The sequence below is a fragment of the Ruditapes philippinarum genome, unplaced genomic scaffold (genome assembly GCF_026571515.1).
Source record: "Ruditapes philippinarum isolate M1 unplaced genomic scaffold, ASM2657151v2 ctg2888_1_1_1_1, whole genome shotgun sequence".
In the NCBI taxonomy this organism is placed as follows: domain Eukaryota; kingdom Metazoa; phylum Mollusca; class Bivalvia; order Venerida; family Veneridae; genus Ruditapes; species Ruditapes philippinarum.
The window spans coordinates 43,122-60,779 of record NW_026867149.1 but is presented as its reverse complement, the minus strand read 5'-3'; the positions used below and the strand labels follow the sequence as shown (position 1 = coordinate 60,779).

General features: G+C 32.1%; 1 protein-coding gene across 1 annotated transcript; it reads right to left on the bottom strand.

Annotated features, from left to right (window-relative positions):
- Positions 1-6,137: 6,137 nt before the first annotated feature.
- Positions 6,138-15,937, bottom strand: LOC132735017 (uncharacterized). Its single transcript, XM_060721915.1, has 4 exons — positions 15,743-15,937; positions 7,506-7,665; positions 6,750-6,928; positions 6,138-6,442 (listed from the first exon to the last, which is right to left on the bottom strand). Exons 2-4 carry the CDS (start codon positions 7,648-7,650, stop codon positions 6,149-6,151), a joined length of 618 nt encoding a protein of 205 aa, XP_060577898.1. The 5' UTR covers positions 7,651-7,665; positions 15,743-15,937; the 3' UTR covers positions 6,138-6,148.
- Positions 15,938-17,658: the final 1,721 nt, after the last annotated feature.

Below are 17,658 nucleotides of genomic sequence, written 5' to 3'. Positions count from 1 at the left end.
CCCGTTTTTGTTTATATTATTTCACATTACATGTCCCACTTTTTTCGCCCTGTGTCCACTCAAGGTTTTTGTTTGGTGCCTTCTGGGTGCCCTACTAGGGTGTGTCGGGGTTCGCTTCCTGTGAACGTTGCCTTTTCCTTGTTGATCTTAATTCTTGTTTTTTGATGTGGTAGACATTTATTCCTAGTTATTTTAAAATCCTTCCATACATGACATAGTTTCAGCCAGGACACAAATTTGTGTACCTATAAACTCTAATTGTGATAAAGTGAAACTTAAAAATGATAGTGTGACCTTGATCTTTAAGGTAGAGACGTAATTCCTGGACGCGACACATTGTGTTGATGTGATAGAAATTTATGCCTTGTTATTTTAAAATCATTCAATGCATGACAATGTTACAGTCCGGACACGAATTAAGTGGGGACGCACAGACGGACGGACGAGACACATCGTCTTGATGTGGTAGACATTTGTGCCAAGTTATTTTAAAATTCCTCCTTGTATGACGAAGTTACAGTCCGGAAACGAAATAAGTTACTCTAATTGCAATACTGTAAAACTTCAAAATGATAGTGTGACCTTGACCTTTGAGGAAGGGACGTAATTCTGACATTTTCAAATTCCTCCATGTATGACAAAGTTACAGTCTGGACAAGAATTAAGTCGGGACGACGGACAGACGGACGAACAGACGGTGCGATTATATTATGCACATTTATGCCAAGTTATTTTAAAATCATTCAATGCATGACAAAGTTACAGTGCGGACACGAATGTGTGTACCTATTTACTCTAATTGTGAAAATGTGAAACTTCAAAATAATAGTGTGACCTTGACCTTTGAGGTAGAGACATAATTCTTGGACGCGACACATCGCCTTGATGTTGTAGACACTTAGGCGTAGTTATTTTAAAATCATTCAATGCATGACAAAGTTACAGTCCGGACACGAATTAAGTGGGGACGCACAGACGGACGGACGGACAGACGGACGAGGTAGGGACGTAATTCTTGGACGCGACACATCGTCTTGATGCGGTAGACATTTGTGCCAAGTTATTTTAAAATCCCTCAGTGTATGACAAAGTTACAGTCCGGACACGAATTAAGTGGGGACGCACAGATGGACGGACAGACGGACGAGGTAGGAACGTAATTCTTGAACGCGACACATCGTCTTAATGTGGTAGACATTCGTGCCAAGTTATTTTAAAATCCCTCCATGTATGACAAAGTTACGGTCCGGACACGAATTAAGTGGGGACGCACAGACGGACGGACAGACGGACGAGGTAGAGACGTAATTCTTGAACGCGACACATCGTTTTGATGTGGTGGACTTTTGTGCCAAGTTATTTCAAAATCCCTCCATGTACAATGTATGACAAAGTTACAGTCCGGACACGAATTAAGTGGGGACGCCCAGACGGACGGACAGACGGACGAGGTAGAGACGTAATTCTTGAACGCGACACATCGTCTTGATGTGGTGGACTTTTGTGCCAAGTTATTTCAGAATCCCTCCATGTATGACAAAGTTACAGTCCGGACACGAATTAAGTGGGGACGCACAGACGGACGGAGAGACGGTGCGATTATATTATGCCTCCCTTCGGGGGCATAACAAAATAATATTATCGAGTCAGTAAATGGATTATGAGATATATTTGAAAAGTTTACCTTTTCTCAGAACCCTCTTATGTATTATCTTATATATTAAAATCCTGTCAACACCTGACGTTTTTGACTCATTTTCTGTGTTTTCTTTGTAATCTTAATAAAGCATACTTTACATTAGCCATGTTTATGTTTTACGATGCACTGTTCATAAATTACCTTTTGTGTAGGCAGAAACCCTTGTATGTACCTAATTCAATATATTTGTACCATCGTAATTTTATGTTTTCATTGTGTCGAGTAATGTGTGTGTCGCGATATTTTGTTCCGTTAGGGTAATCGCGACACACACGTAACTCAAAACAACGAACACATGAAATTACGATGGTGAAAAGTCAAAATAACAAAACCACCATGATGAAAAGTCGAAAGTATGATGGTAAAACGAACCACGGTGGTGAAAACTTACGGTGTCCCGTCAGGGAAATCCAGACATACACATATCTCGAAACAACGAAAAAAAGCAAACAAACGAAAGATTGGTGGTGAAAAGTCGACCTTGTATATAAAACTGTAACCGGTAGTCCAAAACAGTTAACATTTAAAATTAAGCAAAACGCACAATGTACTAAAGTTATGCTGGCTTCATTTTTCTTTGTAATTTAATCGTTGGTAAAATCGGCATCCATTGTTATAGTCTCTGTTATGATATCTGTGCGCAGGCCAGACATGAGCGACATAACTACGATAGTGAAAAGTCGAAACCACGATGATGAATATATACACATATCATTATGGTTTTTTATAAATGAATCATTGTTTAATAGGCGACTGGTGATCTTAAACAATGTATAGATGAAGGACAATTTTCTCTATTTCACATACGACATGTAACTTTGACCTCATGTATAGTTCATAGGATAAATAAGATGTACTACAGCACGGAAGATAAAAAATATTGTTAAATCAAAGCGTTTCCAATAATGTTACATATGATATAAATTGAGTTGCAATTATATAATACTCATTTGTCAAAAGTACTCGCTTGAATTCGCTTTTAAGTAATATTTACATAAACATTTGCACGGATATTCTAAATCATGATTTATTTCTTTGTGAATATTCGTTAAAATTAGTTGAAATAACATGAAAGAGCTATGCATTGCTATTTAAAAAAATGAAAGAGCAATAAGCTAGGACATTTTCTTTGACACGCAAATATTTGGACTTTTTTATAAACCACAGGCCGTACAGACAGCATCTTACATATGTTCATGTAAAAGCAATGATGCTGAATTAATTCAAAAAATATTATTTTTTGCACAGCTATCAAACAAGTTATACATTTATTATATGACTAGGGTTTCTATAAAATAGACATTCTTCAAGTGAAACACCAAACACAATATTCATCAAAATATACAAAAAAAAACTCTACCTACCATACTCTTTAACTCTTCTTCAAGTTTGTCTTTATCAAGAATCTTTATTAAGCCTTTTTATTATGAATTCACCTAAGTGGGAGTGTTCAAGTAGATATTTAACAGTACCGTCCTTGAACAGGCTCAATCAAACCGAGCCTGAAACATTTTCGATTTTTCCTTTTTTGACTTTCTTTACGGATTCTAATTTTTTCTATTTTATCGCCACATCAGCGTTGATTGAGTCGTGTGGAGACTGTTAAAAGTTTAATCAGAGATGTTATATTTCCGAGCCTTAAAGATCGTTTAGCATGACATTTTTGTAAAAATTGTGGTATTGTTAGTTATTACTATTTGGTCTTTTCTAGTTGGGTGGTTCCAATATTCCTACTTGAAATATGTTGCATCACACTTGTCTGCTTTTTAACTTTGTCTTTTGACGTCTTGTCTGTGATATGACGGCTTCATAACCTCTGATCTCCTTTCAAAATTCCATTTTGTTTAGTTCCACCCATTGTTTTCTCGTTCGGGCACACGCTTTCTATTACTTTGGGACCATACGCAGCTTTTCTTGGAATGACACTTAGTGTCATATTGAATGTTCAATGATAACCGCCGTATAAACACATCTGCGGATGTTTCAAAATTCAAAACTTTATCATGTTAGATTTTTTTGAATTCTGCTTAACCCGGTGCTAGGGGGGGGGTGGACGGTAGTATGCAATAGACAGTACAGTCCATGGACAGACACAATCAAACTGAGCTTGCAAAATTTTCTGTTTTGCCGTTTTGGACTTTCTTTGTCAGACCTCGGAAGGTATAAGTCTCTCAGCTGCGCTTCGGGCCATATACCTTCCTCAGTCTGACCAATCAGTCCGTAAACTTGCATATTGCCCTCAAGGCCATGTTTTATTTGTTAAATATGACTAACTATCACATAGACCAAATACTCCATACGCTGCAGCAAGAGAAACTGTAACACAAAAAGTAATGGGTGTATCAACTTGAAGTTTCACAGATGGATAGCGGAAAATGTGGGAGTAAAATGTACAGGGAACTCTCTTTTGTATTTTTGTCCTTTATAATGTCTCATACAAAATTTTTATCCGGAACGTAAGGTATCGGAGATATCAACATGATGGATCTTATTTTAAGATAAATTGTAAAGTTTTAAAACCTGTCCTCACTTGCATATGTATTTTGATTTATTAAACTTTGTAAATTTTTTGATTTGAACGAGCAAAACTGAAGAAGTATTAAAAAAATGAACTTGACACTAAATAGATTGATCACTCTCATTAAAGAAAACTATATTGTCACTTATACTTAATGCATTTGGAGTTATTGGCCTCTGTAAGTTTTCATACTCTTTTTTTCGTGTAAAGCATATCTTAAAGTCAGTATGATGTGCCAAGAACTATGTAATTAATATTTTACATTTCTGGATCCTAGTAACGATTTCATGAGTAATTTTTGAAATCTTAAATTAATAGACACATGTATATCTCACAATTATATTCATAAAATCACAAAAACATCAGAGTTAATATTTAAATGATATATATTCCTAGTCTAATTGGTTTCTTCGAATTCAAGAATTTGATCATTATTTCACTACAAATGAATTTAACGTCATTATATCTAAAAAGGACTTTAATTCGCTTAACATTGCTCAATTTTTCAATGTCGTGGGCTATGCACTTTCAAATACTGTCCATGAACAGGCTCAATCATGCCGAGCCTGCAACATTTTGAATTTTTCCGTTTTGGGCGTTCTTTGGGGATTCTATTTCATCTATTTTGTATCATTATAATGCTTTGCGGTATTACTTCTATAAAAAAAACTTCAATCCAATTATTGTATCATTCGACGGGAGGGTCGGGGGGGTGGGGTTGAGGGTTTTGTTTGTTTGTCTGTTTGTTTTGTTTGTGAATTTTAAAATGATAAATAAGTTTATTGCAATTTTAACACATTGTATTTTTTATTTATATTCCATCTCAGCAAGAAGAAATTCAATAGTGAAATGTGTACATATTATATCCATCATGCAAATAATAATGAGCCGTGTCATGACAAAACCAACATAATGGGTTTGCGACCAGCATGGATCAAAACCAGCCTGCGCATCCGCGCAGTCTGATCAGGATCCATGCTGTTCGCTTACAAACTCTATAACAAGTAGAGAAACTGATAGCGAACAGCATGGATCCTGATCAGACTGCGCGAATGCGCAGGCTGGTCTGGATCCATGCTGGTCGCAAACCCATTATTTTGGTTTTGTCGTGACGCGGCTCATATAGAATTCGATTTTAACATTTTTTCAGATATTGTCAAAGATATGTTAGAATGAGCAAATTAAACATAAATCTAAAACAGAAATAATTAAAAGTTTTCTTAACCTCACTTTATCTTTCATTATTTCATAGTAAAAACTGATATATTCATATTTCAAATGTGAATTTACATTACAGTTTCTTTACATTGCAAAAGTTAGAAAATGTGAAAAAGGCAAACTTCAAAGCATTATGTTCCGTAAGGGAACAAGAAATATTTCGAAATTCATATTTTTGTTCTTCGCATATCACTTTTTTAAATGTTAATTAAAACCAGATGTAAACAATAAGGTTCTTTTTAACACACTTTAAATGCATTTGTCACGTAGAGAAAAATACATTAAAGATGGACATTTTAGGTATATCATTTAGATTAATTATGTTTGATGTTTATTTTTCAAAGATCAAATATTTCGTTGTCATGTCTGCAAGCACTTTTATTAATATAGCATATAAATAGTATTGTTTATTTCACATCTGGCGTCATGTAGTCTAGATTGTTATAACATAAAAATAAGCTTCAGATTAACAAACAAATATATATATATATAGGTGTATAGTCAGTATGTAGTTGTGTTGTATGTACTTTTGTCATTTTAGAGTTTGAACGAAGACATCATGTACATGTTGAGCTGTATCGGGATTATATGCAATGCCGGAAAAAGCAAAAACTCATGGATTTTCCTTTCAGTGCAGACAAAATGGGAAAGTGCACACCAGTTCCAGCATGGTAAGATGGTCGTTTGTAACATGTTTTCTTCTTTTTGCAGAGTTAAGCAACCACTGGCGTTCTAGTTGGTCTTGGTCCGACAGGTTTAACAAAGAAAAATCGGCTTCCAAGACCCATGTATCGTCCGTGATTTTTTGGTAATCCTAAATAACTTCCTGTAAATAGTTTTCTTAAATTAGGTGGTCCAATGGGTCGTATTGGTATTGGTACTGGCCTAGGTGTTGTTGCTATTGACTTTGTTGTTGTTCTTTCTGGCTGTGGTGGTGCGGTTGTCAGGGAATTCGGGAAATTATTGAGCTTGGCTGTTTCATCCATTTCGTTCGCCACTTCTTCTGTCTGAAAAATTATATCATGAAGGTTTAATACGAGGTCAAATTTGTTTTGTAAATACATGTTTATTATGAAACCAACAAGAAGACTACGTTCTTCGTCCACAAAAAAAATGTTTTATTCAAGTTTTGTTTTATCTGTTGAGCAATATCAACTGTAATTCAACAAAGTAGTCTTCCAATCGTTATGGTAATTTCGTTCTTTTATTAATAGTATTATGAAATATTTCCTTTTATTTGTCGTTGCATTAACCTTGCAGCGGGAAAAAAGATAAATTTTGAATATACATATATATTACTGTCAATAAACTTACTATTGGTGCACCTATGGGATTATAGATATAATCGTAGGACGGGGCAGCACAATAACTTTCCATATCTTGTAAAGTGCATGCTTTCCGGCAGCATTCTGTTACTACGCCTCTTCTTTGCAGGGAACCAGATCTTTTCGTTAAATACTGATTGGCCGATCTTTTTGAAATTGTAGGCATTACTAAAATTGAAATAAAATCGTTCATTTATTTCAAAACCAAAGAAAGTTTATTGTTTTAAATTCTTTTTTTTCTTTTTACATATTATGTATTACATGTTGCTTTTTAAGAACGAGAAAATAGAGTACAACAATAATAATTCCTTACATAGTTGAAATTTGAACTTTAAAAGCCGAAAGTTATGTTGTTATCCACATATGTATGTTCAGACAATAATGCGACGATCAAAACTCTCATTTGTCAAAAATTTCAATTTTGAAATGAATATTTTATGATATTGTACAGTCTCAAACGTATAATTCTTATTCAAAATGTAAAAGCAATCTAACTTTGTCCTTATCAAACATGCTGGGCAATCGTGTGCATAACTATACGATCAGCAAACATGAACAAGCCATATGACGTAATTAAAACTATTTCTCCGCTCAATAAAAATATAAAAATAAACTTTGTTATTATACAATAATACTAAAGTACGTATATGCTTTGTCATCCAAATACTCAGGCATCTGTGAATCTGACTTCGGATATTATTCTTCAACACACTCAATTAGTCATCTATTTTCTAAATATATTTACCGTTATCAGGGTTTATCCAATGAAATCCTCTTCCGTCGCAGACTAAATCAAGCATATTTGCGAGAGCTTTTCCACAAACTTGTACACCAAACACCTTTGAAAATACAGCTACAGACAGTACGATCAACGCCTTTAAAAGGTTCATGATATGTTAAGAATTCTGAAAATAACAAATATTTACAATTAAAATTCTTTAGTTTTTATATGCAGAGTACGTCTGTAATGATGCCAATTGATTAATTATTCTTTAGAATAATTAATTTATATTTTATTTAGACATAAATATCAGTTACCAGTACGACCTAGGAACTATTATGAATATTTTACCAGAGCGTTCCCGGTTATTAATATTTAAAATTGTTTATTTTACAAAACGTTTTAACGCCATTGTGCTGCGTGAGTATTGCTGAAAACCGAGAATTTGATAAATTTCAACACGATATCTGTATATTTTATCATTTTAACACCATAGAAATAAAGGGCGTAATGAGAATAAAAAGATCATTTTTCCAGAATATTGAACACCATAACGCATACTGATAAGTCGTCGTTTATAGCCTATATGATGTGCATTTTATGATACTGGTATGCGAGTAGTTTTCGTACAAAAGGAGCACCCCCGTATTTTCGTATAAACGCTCGATTGTTCCTTGCATGCTTTAAAAATTGGTATCAAATCAAGCAAATTGAGCGTATTCATATGTAGTTTTTAAGTAACTACGAATTTGTACCGGCTTACTCGCATGCCAGAAGATATATTATCAAAATTGAAGCCAGATTAAGATAGAAACCCTGAGAATGCTTAAAGGCATTTTAAGACAAGGGCTTGTCATTAACGCCGTTATTATACCCCTAATTTTAACAAATTTTATTTTTTTTAAAAGGTTGTAGAAATCAAATCCAATGTCTGCTTAACCATAACCCATTGGAAACTTATCGAAATGTATACCAATAAGTTTGGATATTAAAAATAGAAATTCTAACACCAAAAGCGTAAATATTATACAACATTTTTAATACTTAATTGTAATGTTTATATAGATAACATTAGGATAGGGAGATTAATGCCACATGAAGTATTTTCAGTAAGATGATACCGGATATTGAATATTACAACAATGAATTTATTGAACTCGTTGAATAGAATTATATTATGTCAGCCATAGGCGAGCATGATATTATTTTATTCAACAGGTTCAAAAAAGGTTAATAATGGACCAACACGAATATGATGCTCATTTATTACACACCTTAAGAAGAACTGTTTTTCCGTGAAAGTAATCATTTTTTCATTGGCACGCGTATAGTATAACGCTAACATTTAGCGCCCATTTACGTCATTTAATTATATTAGAACATTATTATGCCATAATCGTAAATGCTGCAGGAGTGATAAACTGTTTATGTTGCCGTTCAATGGTAAAAGATCATGTTTAATTTGAAGTTAATGCTTTAAGGGTTACTCAATTGTAAAACTGTATTACAGGAACTATCGAGAAAGAATAATAAGAATGGAAGTCACTGAGCATGTTCGACTACATTGCAAATATACACATGTATGTAAAACAATGTACAACAAAATTGATTTGGTGTTTTTATCCATACTATATAATTCCTATACATGTAACTTAAGTTTATGTAAGAATATTACATATAAGTTGAAAATCATAAAAGTATTGTGAACTATAACTATATTAGGCAAACTTATTAGTGAGATGGTCTGTATTTATGTCAACGACATGAAGTGTCCACAACAATGTCTTTGTCAGGTCAATTAACGCGTTAATTAATGCATTGTTTCTACCAGCTAGAGTGTGTGTGTGTTTTCGGCTTTTTTGTCTGCAACACAAGAGATGATTAGGAATAACCAAATGATGTCATCTAAATGGTCAATAACGTCATGCAAACGATTCATAACTTATTTTATTCTATATCAATTATTTATGGTGGCTGATTTGTGCCATTCGTGTTTTCGCCCCCGCCAAGCGAAAACTCGAGAATTAACAAGTTAAGATGGCGGAGGCGCGGAGCGAAAAAACGCAAATTAGCGGGGTGCGGGGCGAAGTTTAAAAACAAACTTCGCCCCGCGGGGCCGCGGGCGAGATTTGAGAAATAAAACGGCGGGGGCGCGGAGCGAAAACATGCTCATTAGCGCACCCGTTTTATTTCTTAAATCTCGCTCCGCGCCCTCGCTTATTAGCGTTTTTTTCGCTCTGCGCACCCGCCATGTTAACTTGTTAATTCTCGATATTTCGCTTGGCGGGGTCCCGGGGCAAAAACACGCTAATGAGACGGGGCACGCGGCGAAATTTTATTTTTTAAATTTCACCCCGAAATTTGCGTGTTTTCGCTCCGCGCCCCCGCCGTTTTAACTTGTTTATTTTCGACTGTTGCGCTTGGCGTACGTGGTCGCGGGGCGAAAACACGAATGGCACAAAACAGACACCATAATATGGTATTTAGATGTAGCACATGAACATCCGATATTTTTCTATATTGGGCGCTGCCACAAAACGTTCTTTTTATTAAACTACCAGTATGTAGTTAAATTGTCTTGAACTTTGAAAAGTTTCTTTAGTAAATTGTTGACATTGTTGAAATATCAATAAAGAATAGAAAAACCATATAAAATGTAAAAATAGATAATTTTGATTCTGATTTTCCAGCTATTTTTTTTACTAAAGCTTGACTTTATCTTCTGTCCTGGGCTAAAATTTACATGTTTTGTATACCTCATTAAGTGCCTTGAAAAAGTATTAGTTTCTATTTCTCATAAATAATTTTTGCAATGTATTATGAAATATTTGAACCACACCTTGTTTAGGCGGGTAAACTTTTTTTTAAAAAATCAAAGCTGATTAATATATTGAGAAATTGTAATTTTGAGTCACAGTTAATTGGTGCAAAAAGTTCATTTGAATAAAAAAAATCTTGCGTGTTACACTATTGTTCAAAGTCTAATAAAAGTTCTAGTTTTGGTTTCTTTTATTTTCAGACTCCGCTTCTCTTATTTTAGATATAATTTAGGATAGGCGATTCACAATTAAAATGTACAAAACAAAACTCAAAATTATCGTTGGTCGTAAATAGATTTCAAAAGAGAATTTTTAAGCACAAGATATGTAAATTTGCTGCTCAATGAAAATCCACTCCCGTGTTTTAAAGTGTTTGATGAGTTGAATGTAAATGTTGTTGGTTTCTTTTTTTCTTCTGTTATTTCTTCAATAATTCTATGATAGTTAACAAGCATTGTCCGTGTTCTATTATTAATTTATATCTAAAGTATATTTTGAGACGTTTAAAAGCAACATGCCTCCAGATTCATGACAATCTTCATGACAATTTTTTAAAATAATACTGTCAAGAAAACAATGAAAGTAATTTACACACTGCAAACGGCACTTAAAATCTACGAAAATAATTTTTTTTATAAATTAAGTGATTAAATACTGCAAAAATCAGTCATTAAACATATATTACATGAAAATGATTGCTTGAATTTTGAATCGTTTTAAATTTTTTTACCATTTTAGTACATTTTATTCTCAAATTAGATTTTCTTTAAATATTTTGACTCATCTGGAGGCATGCAGATTTAACAAGAAAATATTGGACAATCTGAATGATATAAGTTCGCTGTTACTTTTTTAAAAAACAATACTTTATCTGAAGTTAATAGTACAATACGGGACGATTCTCTACTACATAAAGCATTCTTTATTTTAAGTTTAAAACGAAAAGAAAATTATTGTGCAAGTGCGTAACAGAATTTAGCATATCAATATTTTAGTTCTTATCTTAAAACGAGTAATGGTGGCCACACTTTTGTGGACTGGGACAAATATTTTAGTTCTTATTATATGACGGATTTTGAAAAGTGGCCACTTTATATGAACTGGGACAAATATATCAATTGAATTAAATTGATTTAACTTAGGATTTTTTGTTGTTTCTTTTTTGTAATTAAATAAGTACAAGGATCGAGATTTTTTAAAATTATTTTAATAATTTTATAGATTTAATGTGCATTTACTCATCATCTGCAGAATGTCTGTCTCTCAATTTTTCAATTTTTGGGATATCAAAATATGAAGATAAAAAATTGAAGTTGGTGAGTCAACTATATCGAGCTTTGACAGACTGTGTGAATGTGCAGGCTGGCCTGGTTCTATACTGGTGGCAAAGGGCAACCACTTTCAGTCCCAGCAGGGTTTTGGTTAATGAGACATGGTTAAAGAAATTATACATGTATATATGATGTATATATTGTGTGTACAGTATCTTAGATAATAATCAAGCTTTATGATATCGATTCTCAAAACTCAAATTCCGCATATTTGTAGATAAAAAATAATAATTGATGTTATATAACCGGTATTCTTTTGGTTATATAACATGTTGAAAAGTCAAACGTCATATCATCGTAATGATTTGATTTATATAATTATTGCTCACCGTCATGTAAATATATTATTTAAAAATGCACATGTGAATACGTTACAATGTTTAAATATGTACCAGACACCTAACAAAATAGTTAATTAATATACTAACCAATAATGAATTTTATCCAAAAACAAAACACCTTATTCCTGTTCACATTTTTAAAAAGAAGAGCATCAAGAAGTTTACATGAAATAGGTTAATTAGTCTTATATTTCGTTCAGAAACATATTGTATCCAAGAAATATATGCCAAATGGCTACGGCGTATGCATATAATCATGGATGCTGTATAATTGAACTGTTGAACTCCGGAACTTATTTTCTGGAGCTTATGTTGGACTTTAATACATATTGTAATTAGGTAGGTATTATCAGGTTATCATATACTTATCATAAAGATCGATTGATGTTGATAATGACTTTGTTCTATTTATTTACTAACTTACATCCTATAATACAATATACTGTGATTGGCGACCTTATAATTTATAACATATTTTATTGTGAATAGTTTAAAAAATTGCAACCTATAGTTTAGTATATAAACAATGATCATACAAACTGATGTAACAGTAATATTAAAGCATGAATGGTACATACTGAACATGTTAATTGGAATACATTCAATTAAGCATTAAGTATAAAAATAACGTGTCAAATATTTCAAATATTTTCAAATGTATATCATTATCTTTGTGGCTGTTTCGACTTAATTCGTTGTACAATGGACAGTAACATATCGCTTAAAATATTAAGTTAAGAAAACCGATTAGAGATTTAATTGTAAAAAAAAATCACTACCATTGGAAGAGACTTTCTAGCGAAAATTTCAATAAAAGTTGCCGTAATCAGATATGGTATAATAAAGGGCAAGATGTGATACTTTATTAAATAATCATACGTTGTATCTATTACAGGTAATAATGCAGACGGGCAGGTAGTTTAGGAAGCTTTTACGGAAACGTAACATTTAATTTTTGAATAAATAGGTTTCAGGGTTAAAAGTGTCTGGTCAGTTACTCAAAACCGATAATTAGCTCGAGCGTTGGACTGCGTATAACTGATAAGAATGGCCAGTACCAATGTAAATATTATCTTTTCTTTGAACTTACATGATTTGCAACAGTGCTGAAATCTGAATTCGATATATAATGTCCACACTTTTCTTATGTTGTTTTCAGTAAATCAATATTCAACAGAAACTTAAGAAACTTTTTTTTTAATTGATTTTATGGAGATTTATATTACCTCTGTAATTGATTAATATCTAACTTTATGAGAAATACATACTAGCTTTTTCCTAGTCGTACGCTGTAGGAATAGTTTGGAATAGTTTGATAAGCCCAATTTTTTGTCATTAGCTCTTCCCTCTCTCTCTCCCTGACCCCGCCCCCACCCAACCCCACTCTGCATTGGTCCATAATTCAAAAGGCAAGATACATCTTTATTGATTGTGGTAAAAGTCACTTAATACAAACATTTATTTTGTGTTTAAAAAAAAATTTAGAAATCTGAAACTATAAGAGAGCTCAGCGCAAAAACTATTCACCTCGAAATATGAAACATTATTGTCTAAAACATTTATACTTTATTGTTAATAATATAGAAATCTGTTATTATACAAAAAGTAATAAGTTCGAAGGTGGAAACGTTAAACAAACATAAAACTAGTAGATCTACTGGAAGAAATCGGATTTTCAAACAGTTTTATGAAATTTTTAATTACAATTAAATATCGTCTTTAACAACTTATTTCTACTTTTTTTCATAATTATTACATTCTTTAAAGGGCAATTATGCTTCAGAAATGCTATCATTTCTATTTCTCAAAAACCTTTTTTTTAATATCTTGTTTCAGTTTCCAAAAAGTTACTCATTTTACATATGGTTCATCTATTTTTGCTCCTTTTGCTTTGTCGGCAATTGGTATAATTATAGTGAATAAGTATCTTATATGAAAGACAAAATAATACTTTATTTACATTTTGCCACATTTACCACACATTATTACTGCACATTCAGCGCTAATTTACTTAGTTGTTAAACATTTTACAGGCTCTAAATCTATTATTAAAACATTTTTAAATTTCTAACGAATTTGATAAATATGGATTTCTTAGGCATAATGCGCCTTTAACAATGTAACTGCACTATTATCACAACAATTATTGTTAAAGGCAAAAATCAGTTTTATGTTCAATAACTCCTTGGTTCTAGTTCTTAATATGTACATTATAAAATATGGACAATCATATGTATAAAAATGAATAACTTTTCAAATAATAAACAAGTGCCTCTGTCTTTAAAGTGGATTGGTCTAGAAAGGAAGTACTCGCAATTTCAAACATTGATTAAAACAAATAGAATGTATCATTTGGATATTAGTATAAAATATTGCTTGCGAAAAAATGTAATATGAATATTTATGTGATAATGAATAATATTTTGTTCTAGGGTAGTTTATTACCTGATATATCATATGTAATATCACACCTACAACATCCATTTATATTTTTGCATGGTTTGTTGTGATGGCAGATATTAAATACCATCAATGTTTTTATCTTTTGTATTACGGACCTTCTATTACAGACAAACTCTCTTTAAAAAGATTTAACGGCACTTACATATTTTTTACAATAAACTTTGAATTATTTTGATTAAGTTTACTCTAATATGAATTTGACTTGTATGCTCTGGTGTAAATGCTATTGATCAGTGTCAATCAATGAAGTTTGATATACAGGGATTGTAAGAATTTTACACGACGCTGTCATAAACATGATTCCCCACGTGATTTACACTTAAAATAGCATTTCATAGCATGCATGTATATGCTGAAAGCTTTAGACAACAATGAACTATGTTACTTTATGTAGGGACAAATATTACATATACGAGCAACAGAATCATAGATACCTAAAACGTTTGGTTGGTCTCAAAAATCAGATAGATAGCTTTGCAATTTACGACAAACACACATACTACATCGGACAAGAGAGTCTTCAATTTTAACTATTTACTATTATTCAAAAATGAAAATAATCTTACTTACATGTATTTTATAAAATGTAACATTTAGCTTTCTAATGGAAACCACGTTATGTACAATACTTCATATCCATTTAAGTTTCATGCGTTAAAATTTTGAATATATATAAAAAATATATTAAAGTTTCCGTTGATATTTTACTGTACATCTGCGAGTAATCATTTTCAATTTCTGCTTAAAATATACAGTGCGTTTCAAGTTTTCTAATAGAAAACATTTTTTAATTGCCTTTTTATCATACTCTGATACTTTTATAATGTGTGTGGGATTTTTTTTATATAAAACTGTAGTTTTCACAATATTTTAACCATTGATAAACTGGAATATGGAAATACAAAGTAATGACATTGTATCTTACTTTTGTCACAATTTGTCTGTTTTAGTTGAACATATTCTTAGCATAATTTCCCCCTTGAACTTTCGTTTTTGTTTTGTTTTTTTTGTTATATTTTTTGTTATCGTCCTAAGAAGTTTCAAAATGTATTGAAGAATTATTTAAAGGATCAATATTTTAAGTTTTTTTTGTAATGTTATCTGCATCCAAATAAAAAGTAAAAAAAGAAACGATTTCATTGACATGTTATAGAATAGCTGCAAAAAACATTTTCATTATAATTAATGCAATAAATTCCTAAAGTCATTACAAAAATAACTAAAACATGTTTTTGAATATAGATTGATAACGACACAGAAAAGACAAAAGTTTTGATTTTGTATATTTAATATTAATTTAGTATTACCTTTTTATAGCACCAGATAAGTTGATATATTTTGTCTTTGCGTCCTCTATCTCTATTTTCCGTTCAGAATTATTTCTGGTTTCTACTAAGCATGCCTGTTTAAACTGATTTCCAACCAAGTATTGTCAAAGACAATATTCGCCAGTCCTTCCACCTGAGATAGAACTTTACTATCTAACACTTTCACGAGCTTTGTGTGCTTTTAAATGGTTGTTTCGGAATTGTCGTCTGCTATAGAGCGTCTAATGTAACACGATATGTACGACGTAACAGCAGGAGACATTTATATACTTCACATTACATTGAAATATCAGCCTACTCGAATATTCCAAGTGATAAGAAATAATTATGTGACTTTTTGAAGTAATATTGTACTACTAATATAAATGCGGTGTCATGAACAGGGATTAAACTTATGTTTTTGCTTTAAAAACAAAGAATTGGAGATAGAAATATAGTAATAAAGGCGCCATTTAAAATCATGGTCCAATATAACTGTAATTAAAATTTAATGACATAACAAGATATGTCAGAAATTAATTTGTTTGAATAAAATAGTCCTGTGAAGTGAATTAGTCTGCGTGAGATAACAATCCGAGGGATAATTTTATAGCTGTTTTTTTTTTTAGTTTATGTTGGTAATATTTTTTTCTAAATATGGCTTTAGTTTATACAATTTTTTTAGTTCGATGGTGTTGTAAGCTATAAGCTTACTGAAACACTCTTGATTCCGTTCCTGGAACCAACCAGTACTATGGAATGAATGTAAAGTTTCTTGCTCAAGGAAACAACGGCTTGCCGAACCCACGCGCTCAGCAATGTAACACCGCACTTTGGGGTCAAACGCACTTTGGGGTCCAACCCCAAACACCCTATTTTCGTAATATCTTTACTTTCACATTTCAACCATTACTGTAATAGATTACAACTTGAGTAAATTTAATTTTTTGGTGATTTTCATTTATCTTAACAATAAAACAGTCGTATTTGTCTTCTGCACAAACGGTTTAATGCTTATTTAACACTAACTTCTGGGAATCACGTAATTTTTGACGTAACGTGTACTGACAAAATGGTTGCTATATTCATCACTTTGGCGACAGTTTTCAAGTAATTTTGGCATTTTTTCACTTGAGCTTACTACTAACAAGACTTATTTTATCTTTCGCGTAAAAACAATTTCACCTATACATTATTTTCTTCATGTGGCGATAGTTTTTATTTGTTTGGGTCGTCAGACCAAACAAATAATGGTAGCGAAATTTCAGACTCTAATGCTGTTAATTGCAATTGCCGAAAGTAGTCCACTTTTTTGAAGCGGTTACTTCCCTTTATATGTACACTAACGCCGAAAAATTCAGGGGAGATCACTGCGTAAAGATGGTCAAATGACAGGCGCATTAATTTTCAAGCAAAATAATTCCCGAATGGTCGAAGATTTCTAATATTGTTTTATTCTTTATAGATATACATGCTTATATTGTTTGGTTTTATTAACCTGTCAAGTCCATACTAATTACACGGTCAATGCACACAATATATTAATCTTCGAAAGATTTTCGGTAATTTCCGTGAGATTTGATTAAATATAATTTGTGCCTATTGAGCAATTATACTGTGCGGTATAGCGAAATAGGGTAAGCTACAGGTTAATGATTTCTAAATGTCCTACGTGTTGTGAGATCGAGACTGCGTACCTCCAATGTTTTTTGTTTGTTTTTTTTTCTTCTTCTTATAACTATTTTCAACATTATCGGAACTATAATTGCTTGTTATGTTGTTCGTTTTGATTTAATATGTTTAGCAATTAAAGTCCTTTTAAATAACATGCTTTCATAATTAAAATTTATAATGAATTCGGATAAAAATTAGAAAATGTCGTTTCAATGGCGTTAAACACAATACAAATTGAGACA

Coding starts and splice junctions, on each gene's coding strand:
- LOC132735017 (XM_060721915.1), bottom strand. CDS start 7,650: ATGAACCTTTTAAAGGCGTTGATCGTACTGTCTGTAGCTGTATTTTCA. Junction 6,929..7,505: donor TTGGATAAACCCTGATAACG/GTAAATATATTT, acceptor TTTCAATTTTAG/TAATGCCTACAATTTCAAAA. Junction 6,443..6,749: donor ATCCCATAGGTGCACCAATA/GTAAGTTTATTG, acceptor ATAATTTTTCAG/ACAGAAGAAGTGGCGAACGA.